This window comes from Phaseolus vulgaris, chromosome 2 (genome assembly GCF_000499845.2).
Source record: "Phaseolus vulgaris cultivar G19833 chromosome 2, P. vulgaris v2.0, whole genome shotgun sequence".
In the NCBI taxonomy this organism is placed as follows: Eukaryota; Viridiplantae; Streptophyta; class Magnoliopsida; order Fabales; family Fabaceae; genus Phaseolus; species Phaseolus vulgaris.
In genome coordinates this window covers 18,879,789-18,889,539 of record NC_023758.2, presented here as the reverse complement: position 1 = coordinate 18,889,539, position 9,751 = coordinate 18,879,789, and the positions used below count along the sequence as shown (strand labels likewise).

At 44.5% G+C, this 9,751-nt stretch overlaps 1 protein-coding gene across 1 annotated transcript; it reads left to right on the top strand.

Annotated features, from left to right (window-relative positions):
- The first annotated feature begins 6,303 nt into the window (after positions 1 to 6,303).
- On the top strand, positions 6,304 to 8,099 carry LOC137810842 (anthocyanidin 3-O-glucosyltransferase 5-like). Its single transcript, XM_068612307.1, has one exon. It carries the CDS (start codon positions 6,378 to 6,380, stop codon positions 7,800 to 7,802), a length of 1,425 nt encoding a protein of 474 aa, XP_068468408.1. The 5' UTR covers positions 6,304 to 6,377; the 3' UTR covers positions 7,803 to 8,099.
- Positions 8,100 to 9,751: the final 1,652 nt, after the last annotated feature.

Sequence of the window (9,751 nt, the reverse complement as noted above, 5' to 3'; positions counted from 1 at the left end):
TTCAACTTGAGGCGGTATTTGGATATCGTGTTGAACAACTCCTCCAAGTCTGACATGTGCTGCACCCTGTTCTGCGACGCCACCACCATGTCGTCTACATAGGCGTATACGTTCCTCCCAAGCATTGGCGCCAGGACCTTGTCCATTAACCTCTGGTACGTGGCGTCCGCGTTTTTGAGCCCGAAGGGCATCACCTTATAGCAATAACTGCATGTTTCAGTCATGAACGCAGTCTTGCTCTCGTCTCTGGGGTGCATCTTGATTTGGTTATACCCTGAGAAGGCGTCCAGGAAGCTTAACACTTTGCTGCCAGACGCGCTGTCCACTAGGGCGTCGATGCTGGGCAACGGATAGGAATCCTTTGGGCACGCCCTGTTCAGGTCCGTGAAGTCAACGCACATTCTCCACTTTCCGTTCGCCTTTTTCACCAAGACGACGTTGGCGAGCCACTCAGGGTACTGAATCTCCCTGATGTGGCCAGCACTCAGCAACTTCTGCGTTTCGTCTTTCACCACCTGTTGTCGCTCCTCATTGAACTTCCTCCTTCTCTGACGCACGGGGCGGACCGTGGCGTCCATGCTGAGGTGGTGACACAGGAAATCGGGGTCGATGCCCGGCATATCCGAGGCGGACCATGCGAAGGCATCCAGGTGGCGCGAAATCACTTCTGCCACCCCTTCCTGTTCTTCTGGACTTAGCGAGCTTCCTAACTTGAAAGCTTTGCCGCCAATCTCCCTTTCTAGGGTATTAGTTGCGGGTTGCTCCCTATTATCATCTTCGGCGGGCACCGCTTCTTCTACGGGCGCCGCTTCTTCGGGGGGCACCGCCTCTTCCACGGGTGCCTCCTCCATTGGCACATCTGCCTCGGGCATCGCCCTTTCTGCTATGGCCTCTTCAAGCGTCAGCCCAGCGGGCGTCGCCTCAATCATCGTTGCGTCCGCACTCGGCGGACGTTCGTACACCATGAAAACGCCTCTCTTCGTCTTCAGGCTGTTTTCGTAGCATTTCCTCGCCTCCTCCTGGTCTGATCTGATGACTATCACCCGGCCACTGAGGTCCGGTATCTTCATCTTCATGTGACGGGTGGAGGATATTGCGCTCAGACGGTTTAACGCCGGTCTGCCCAGCAAAATATTGTAGGCGGAATTGGCGTTCACGACGAGGTACCGAATGCTCTCTGTTCGGGAAGCCTCTCCGTCTGTGAACGTAGTCCTTAACTCCAGGTACCCCCGGACCTCTATCTGGTTATCCCCAAACCCATACAAGCATCCCGTATAGGGACTTAGCAGATCGGGGGACAACCGTAACTTATTAAAGGTCGACAGAAACATGACGTCTGCCGAGCTTCCTTGATCAACAAGCACTCTGTGGACCTTCCTTCCAGTCGTGACGACCGAGATGACAACGGGATCGTTGTCATGGGGCACCACATCTCGGAGGTCTCTTCTTGTGAGCACAATATCTGACTCCCAGGGCTCTCCCGAGAGCCTCTCTTCGATTGAATTCACCCCCCTCGCGTATTTTTTCCGCTGGGAGGCGGTGGGTCCTCCGCCGAAAAAACCTCCAGCAATGGCGTGGACCTCGCCAAGCACAGGCATCTCGTGTGCTGGCTCATCTGCCGACGGCGGCAGGGTGGCGGTCGTGGTGGACTCTGCGACATAATCTTTCAAAAACCCAGTCCTCACCAGCTCATCTAGCTGGTAGCCCAACGACAGGCAATTATCAATTTGGTGCCCGAAAGCCTCGAGAAATTCGCACCAAGAGTCTTTGCGGAGCCCTAACACCTTGTCGGTCTTCGCCGGTCGCCTCAGCCTCTCGGCTATGTTGGGTACGGCGATCAAATCCTTCAACTCGACTACGAAGTTGTACCTCGCCGGTCTTGCTCTTTCTCTGGCGGGGCGTTCGCCTCCGGCGGGGCCCCGAGGCTGGGGCTTTCTGGCCTCGTAGGGGCGTCTGGCCTCTGGCTTCTTTCTCCCCGTCGTTGTCTCATTGACTCTGACGGGTTGAACTCGCGTTGGTCCCCTTGGGCGTGAGGGCACGGCGCTGGTGCGCTTCACACATACCTCCCCTTCCGAAGCAATATGCTCTACCGCCCTACGCCGTAATTCAGCGAAAGTCCTAGGGCGATTGCGGATAATAGATTCTCCAAAGGGGCCGGGGCATACGCCTTTCACAAATGCGTACACGATCATAGGCTCCTCTGTTGTACCAACCTTCACGACCTGGACCCCGAAGCGATTGGTATACTCCTTCAGGGTCTCCCCCTGATACTGCTTCACGTCAAACAGGTCGTAAGAGACCGGCGGAGGGGCCTTGTTGGCCAAATACTGTTCTCTGAATAACCGCGACAACTGGCGGAAAGATGTGATATGGCCCTCGGGGAGGCTAATGAACCAGTCCATAGCCATCCCTGTCAGGGTGCTCATGAAGAGCTTGCACTTGGCAGCATCAGAACCGCCTATCAGGACCATCTGCGTGTGAAATGCAGCGAGGTGCGTCTCTGGGTCCTCCATCCCAGTGAAGATTACCTTGGGTCCCGCGAACGTGTTCGGGATCGCTGCATCTAGGATCTCCTGCGAGAAAGGAGTGGAAAACTCCCTTGGCGGGGAATGGTTCTCCGTCTCGTCCTGCCCAGGCCGCCTCCGATCGTTTCTCAGGCCCTGGCGCAACTCCTCATTCACACGGTGGAGCTCTTCATTGCGCTCATGCGAGGCGTCAAGATCTGCCTGCATGCGCTCCTGCTCCATCTTCGAATCCGCCATGTCCTGCTGCAGCCCCCTCATTATTTCCAGGACCTGCTGCATGGATAGGTCTACTGGGGCTGCGCGCGTTGCTCTTCATCTGGTGGGGGCCATTGTCACTCCAACCTCCTTCAACGTTACTGTAGCTTGGTAACTTCTCCTCGAACTTGTGATGGGACTGATGTTTTATATCGTGCCCCACGGTGGGCGCCAAATGTTCCGTCCGGTTGACCGGGACGTCTTCGTGCGCGACCTCGACCGTCAGCTAAGGACTCCTTCCCACTGATTGCCTGTGAATTCCTGCAAAAAAGAGGACAAAGAGGCGCCCTAGCGGCCGTTTGCACTCCGACGCTCAAGTCAGCCAGCAAGAAACACCAAAAAACTGTCCACCCACGTATCTGAGCACCGCGTGTGGCACTATGAAGGTGGTAAAAGAACTGTGTATCTGTGTGTGTGTGTGTTGTCCCCTTTAGGCAAAAATATTCTCCAGTCACTTGTTCGCAACCTTAAAGCACGGGCAAGCAACCAAAGAGTTTCTCGTAAGTTTGCCAAAGGTTCCAACCCTTTTTCCGACATTCTCCGCGCTATTTAAGCTGCCCCAGCATTTAAAGCGCCTTAAAGCGCTTTTAATCTCAAACGTAACGCACTCATTAAAGCGCTTAATTACGAAACGTAGCGCATTTAAGACGTTGAAACGCTCGGGAGCCCTAATAGTACCTGAATGCTCGAAAGGGAAACTGTATTGAATATCTTTAATTACCTGGCACCTGACTAGAGGGTGTTTCTATTCCGGCATTGCTGTCATACACGTGGAGGGCCTCACGACGCCATGACCCCATCTGGGGGCGCTTCTGCCCACCTGGGGACGTTTCTACGTGTGAGTCCTCCTGTTGGGGAGTGCTACTGCGCTAGGGGTGACTTTTTGGGTGCCAACTCATGCCCCCAAGTATCTAGCCACTTACTTTGAGAGCGTATCTGCCTTCCTCTCGCACCCTGCACCCGGTTATCCTGGGCGTGACCTTCCTCTTGGGTCGTATCTGTCCCGAAGGCGTCTCTAGGGCGGCAGGGGTACTTCACGAGTCAGGCTGCCCTTCACTGGTACTATCATTATGGCCTTGAAGCCACCTTTTCCTTCTCTTTATCACTTTCCCGAGATATCGGGTCCTGAGGCTTCCCACGGCGTCGCTCCCTCCATGGTATTTCCTACCCATGGGTATCGGGGAACCATACTGTGATTGCCTTACCTTTACACTGTTTGATCTGGCCACGCCCTGGCTAGGCGACGCCTTCACCCAGGCGACGCCTTGCCTTGGCGACGCCTGGTCCTATCTTAGCGACGCCTTGCCTTGGCGACGCCTTGCCTTGGCGACGCCTTGCCTTGGCGACGCCTTGCCTTGGCGACGCCTGGTCCTATCTTGGCGACGCTTCCTCCTGGCGTCTCTACACCTGGGCGACACCTTAAGTTGACTTTGACTTTCTGGTCGTTGACTTTGACTTAGTCAACGCCCTGATACGGGACGGTACAATAACTTTTCAAAAATCCATCACACAAAAGATGTTCTCTAATTTCAGAAACACTAAATATCCTTCCATTTAAACAATTGACACAAGGACACCTTATTCTTACTCCATTATTACAATTAACGACATTATGTTCTGCGAACTATATGAATTCTTCCACACCTTTTTCGTACGTATCACTTATCCGTGGTGTATTAATCCAACTCCGATCCATGGAACTGCTAAACTAAGAACCAGTGCAGACTCATAACAAATGAGTTCAATATGTAATCATTAAAACATAAATCAAAATTGTCGAAGGTCGGACACCTCCAGACTCAGTACCAGTGCGTTCAATATGTCAAAACAATATATAATCATTAAAAACTAAATCAAAATTGCCGAAGATTGGACACCTTCGGACTCAGAATCAGTTTGTTTAATATATAGAAACAATATCTAATGATTAAAAACTAAATTCAGATTGCCGAAGGTCGGACACCATCAGACTCAAACTTAGTGCGTTCAATATATAAAATCAATATCTTACTCAAAACAAACACTTTCAAAATATAGTTAATAATATTTAATATATAATTAAATAATAAATAAAAATATACTAACCTCAAAAGTTAAACGAAACTGAAAAAAACCTCGCGCGTACGAGCGGGAAGTTTGTCAACGAACGGGGTAGCAAGAAGGCAGCGCTGGCACGATGGGAAAGGAGCGCGACATCGATGGTGTGGGGCGCGCGATCGTGGTGCGGAAGCGTGAGGCACGGTGGCGCGTGGGGCGTGCAATGCGGTGGCGTGCAGGGCATGCGGAGCGTGCAAGGCGTGCGGTGCAGTGGCACACAGAACGTGCGCCGTGGTGGGACGCAGAACATGCAGGACGTGCGACACGATGGCGCGGAGCGAGGTCGCGATGGTGGTGGCGCAGGTGGGGCAAACGCGGTGGCTGGTGGCAAGGCGCGACGGTGAACGGTGTGAGAATGAAGATGAACCTTTGACAAAGAAGAGCGATTGTGTGAAAATGAAATGGAGGCAAGTGTTGTGCTGTGCTGAAAATAAATAAAAAAATGTCCCACCTTTAACGATGGTTGTAGGTAACCGTCGTGGATTCTCTAACTTTAACGATGATTCTGGTGAGAATCGTTGTTGTATCCTCACGGTCTCACTTTTAACGACGGTTTAGGCAGGAACCGTCATTAAAAAGGCAAAAAAAGTCAAAAAAATTACAGAACTGCCACCACCTCACTTATTACGATAGTTGTTTCCAAACCATCTTTAAAAGGTGTTGTTAATGAAGTAATTTGTACTAGTGTTGGATTCATTTAAAAATTGATATCTAATATTTGATAACAGATTAATAAACCCAATATTTAGTAATCACCTCATAAAATATTTTAAAAAAACCCAAAAACCTATAAAAATAACTTTATTCTTCATAGTACTTACTCAATAATTACTCAATTTTATTGAGTCACTTAAATACTATCACATTTTTCTAAATTCTTATTAATATGTCGAAAATTCTTTTGAAAATGAATGTCCCTTGGTCTTATCATCACAAGTCTGTAATCCATAAACAGAAGAGCCAACTTGTGCAAGACTTTGGTCACGTCATATGATTCAAATTCATTCACGTGACATGATTCAAATTATGTAGTCTAAATCCAAATCCCTTTATCTCCTCATCATGAGAACTTGCAAAAACTTTCTCCTCCACACAACTTAAAAGTTTTCTTATAAAAGTGGAAATAGTAAATATTGAGTAGTTTACACCTCATCCATTTTACACCTATTACAAAATATTAATATTTGTAATTAAAAAAATAAAAAAATCTTTAATAAAAATATAATCAAAATGTAAAATATTAAAATAAATTTTAAAATTAAAAAAATTATAAATAATTAAAATATTTTTATTTATTGATGTGTAAGTATGGATGTGAAAAATTAATTTTTAATATTTAAAATATTCTTTTTTAATTAAAGACAAAAATAAGAAAACAACTAGTCAATTCAAAAACAATACTCTAATGATTCATCTATATATCTATCTATATGTATAACTTTAGTTCAGCACGTCTCAGGTAGGAAGTAATATCTGGGGCGACGTTCTCAGGGTTGGTTCATGGAGACACGAAAACCCACGCACGTGGTTCTTGTTTCATGTCCAGGTCTGGGCCATCTCATTCCAGTCATTGAGCTGGCCAAGCGCTTCGTCCTTCACCACAACTTCAAAGTCACAATCCTCGCCGTCACATCCCAAACTTCACGCGCCGAAACTCAGATCCTCAACTCAGCCCTTACATCCTCCCTCTTCCACTTCATCGATATTCCTTCACCAGACATCACTGCCCTCGTTGCCCAAAACGATACCGTCTTCACTCGCCTCTGCGTCGTAATGCGCGAAGCCAAAATTGCCATCCGGTCAATTCTTTCCGAAATTACCCCTCGCCCTTCCGCACTCATCGTTGATATTTTCAGCACGGAGGCCATACCCATAGCAAGAGAACTCAACATTATCAGCTACGTCTTCGTTGCTTCACACGCTTGGATGCTCGCGTTGGTCATCTATTCCCCGGTGCTGGATGAACTAGTAGAAGGACAATACGTGGACCAAAAGGAACCGCTCAAAATTCCCGGCTGCAAACCGGTTCAACCGGAGGACGTGATCGAACCCATGCTGGACCGGAACGACAGACAGTATAAAGAGTATCTTGCAATAGGAAACGGGTTCCTGCAAAGCGACGGTGTTTTGGTGAACACATGGGAGGAGCTTCAACGTGAAGAACTTGAAGCGCTAAGGGAGGGAGGTTTGTTAAGTGAAGCCCTAAATATGAAGATTCCAGTGTATGCTGTGGGACCTCTCGTGAGACAGCCCGAGTTAGAAACCAATTCTTCAAGTGAGTCGCTGGTGAAGTGGCTCGACGAACAACCGAGTCAGTCTGTGGTTTACGTGTCGTTTGGCAGCGGAGGAACGCTGTCGTCTGAGCAAATGAGGGAGCTAGCTTGGGGGTTGGAACTGAGTGAACAGAGATTTCTTTGGGTGGTACGCGCGCCCATAGAAAAAAATGCGGATGCGGCGTTTTTCACCACTGGGAGTAGCGGAATTGATGAGGTGGCGAAGTATTTGCCGGAAGGATTTGTTTCAAGGACTAACGAAGTGGGACTGCTGGTTCCTGAATGGGCCCAACAAGTGACTATACTAGGGCATCGTGCTATTGGAGGTTTTCTTACACATTGTGGATGGGGTTCCACGCTGGAAAGTGTAACAAACGGTGTTCCGTTGATTGCGTGGCCTTTATATGCGGAGCAAAGGATGAATGCGGCGTTGTTGGCGGAGGAGCTGGGCGTGGCGGTTCGGCACAGGGTGTTGCCGATCAAGAAGGTGGTGCGTAGGGAGGAGATAGCAGAAATGGTGAAGGAAAGTGTGAAGAGCAATCGCGTGAGAGAGAGAATGAAAGAGGTACAACAAAGTGGAATGAAAGCTTTGTCGGAGGGAGGTTCGTCCTACGTTGCACTGTCTAAAATTGCAAATACAATTGCAGGTTGAAGAGATTATGCGTCCCCTCTAATATCATTTTTCTTTAGGGAAATGATGATTGCTTTTACAAATTAAGTGTTTGTTTGAATTGAGTAGTTTGTTTGAATTGTGTTGTTCATGTGTGAGGATTTGAGAGAGTGAATGTGTAAGAATATGAGAAGAAAGTGTGAAGGAAGTGAGGTTGTTTGGAGTGATGAAATGGTTGAGGTTTTTTTAATTTTTTTAATAAGAGTAAAATGTAACTTTACAAATTTATTTTTGTATTTAAAAATATTTAATTAATAAAATATGATGTGTTTTTATGTAGATTTGATCAGTTAATTGAAATATTTTAAATTATTTTTTTACAATTGAATAAGTTATTTCGATACCGCTAAATAATTATTTTTGAAAAAAATACGAGTTACTAATTAATATTATTGAAATATGAAAATAATCATAAAAATAATATTATTTAAGCATATACAAATTTATTGTTATATTTATTTATACATTTTGAAAGTTTTTTATATTCATTGATTTAGATTGTATGTAGATACAACCATGTAGATAGTTTAGAAGATATTTTATAATAAAAAAATATTATATATGGAGTAAATTGTACAACAAATTTATTTATAAAGAAAAGAAAATATATAGAATAAAGTATGAAATATCATAATATGATAATTGTTATGGAAAAATAATAAAAATAAAAGGTGTTATTATATATATTATTGCATAAATGAAAAAACAAAAAGGAATGTCAAAAAGGGAAAACACCACCGTCCTAGGTGGCTTTTCCTTCAAATCTTTGTATATGAAGAGGATGAGAGAAATCACTCTCCAAGCAGATCCACTCTCTCCCTTCCCTGCACATCCCTTGATTCAAATCATGTATAATTCATTCTCATCCTTCCTCTTGAACAGTACAACCCTTGAAACAAACAGAGCCTAAGAGTTGTATACAAAACTCTTAATATATGTAACGAGTTTAGATATAAATATATATAATAAAAAATAAATTTTTAATTAAATAACATGAAAAATATATTAAAATAATAGTATTGGGAGTTGTAATGTGATTGTATATCATTATCTTTTCTTTTACTTTAAAAAATTATGGTAGATTGTGTATGATAATGGATAAATAATCCAGTGTTTGTTAATGGATAGATACTAGTATGGATTTAGTTTGTGTTTTATATGTTAACGGTCAGTCATGTATTTCAAAGTAGACCGTCTAATAAGTAATTTGTCAGTAGACTATCGACACTTGGTATTTAGTGTATGTTTCAATATAGATTTTTTTTTATCAGCAATGAATTAATGAAATAAAATAGGACACTTAAGGGGTGTCCCAACCTGTATACAAAAACACTCTTAGCTTAGGCGGACAAAAAACACAACACGGTTAAAAGATAGATCTCTTAACACTCCCTTGCCCCGCATATCAGACGGATACTACATAGAACACCCTACATACATACCTACTACGAACATAACAGAACAGAAAAGTCCAAAACTTGATGGTTACTTAGGAGTAATAAACTCCCTTTCCTTCTTTTATTTCAATATAGATAATCTAGCATATTGTTCGTTTATAGATAATTTATACCTGAGTTTTTTTAGTGTATTTTAAGATAAGTGGTCTAACATGTAATTCATCTATAAATCTTCTACACCTAGTTCTTCGTGAATAATTTTTTATCTAATAAATTTTAGCATTTCACGATAATCTAACTGTATACAAAAGACTTGGACAATAAACTCTTTCAACCTAACTAACCAATCTTACCTTACTAACCCAGAAAACACATATACTAATAGTACTCCCAAACCACAAAACAAAACACCAAATTGAATGCATAAAATCTATCACTCAAAGCACCAACATGAATGTATAAAAGTTAGCTGGAAATTGACATCCAGGACAATTCCTCATGAAAAACCATTGCAACATAATCATTAGCACATGA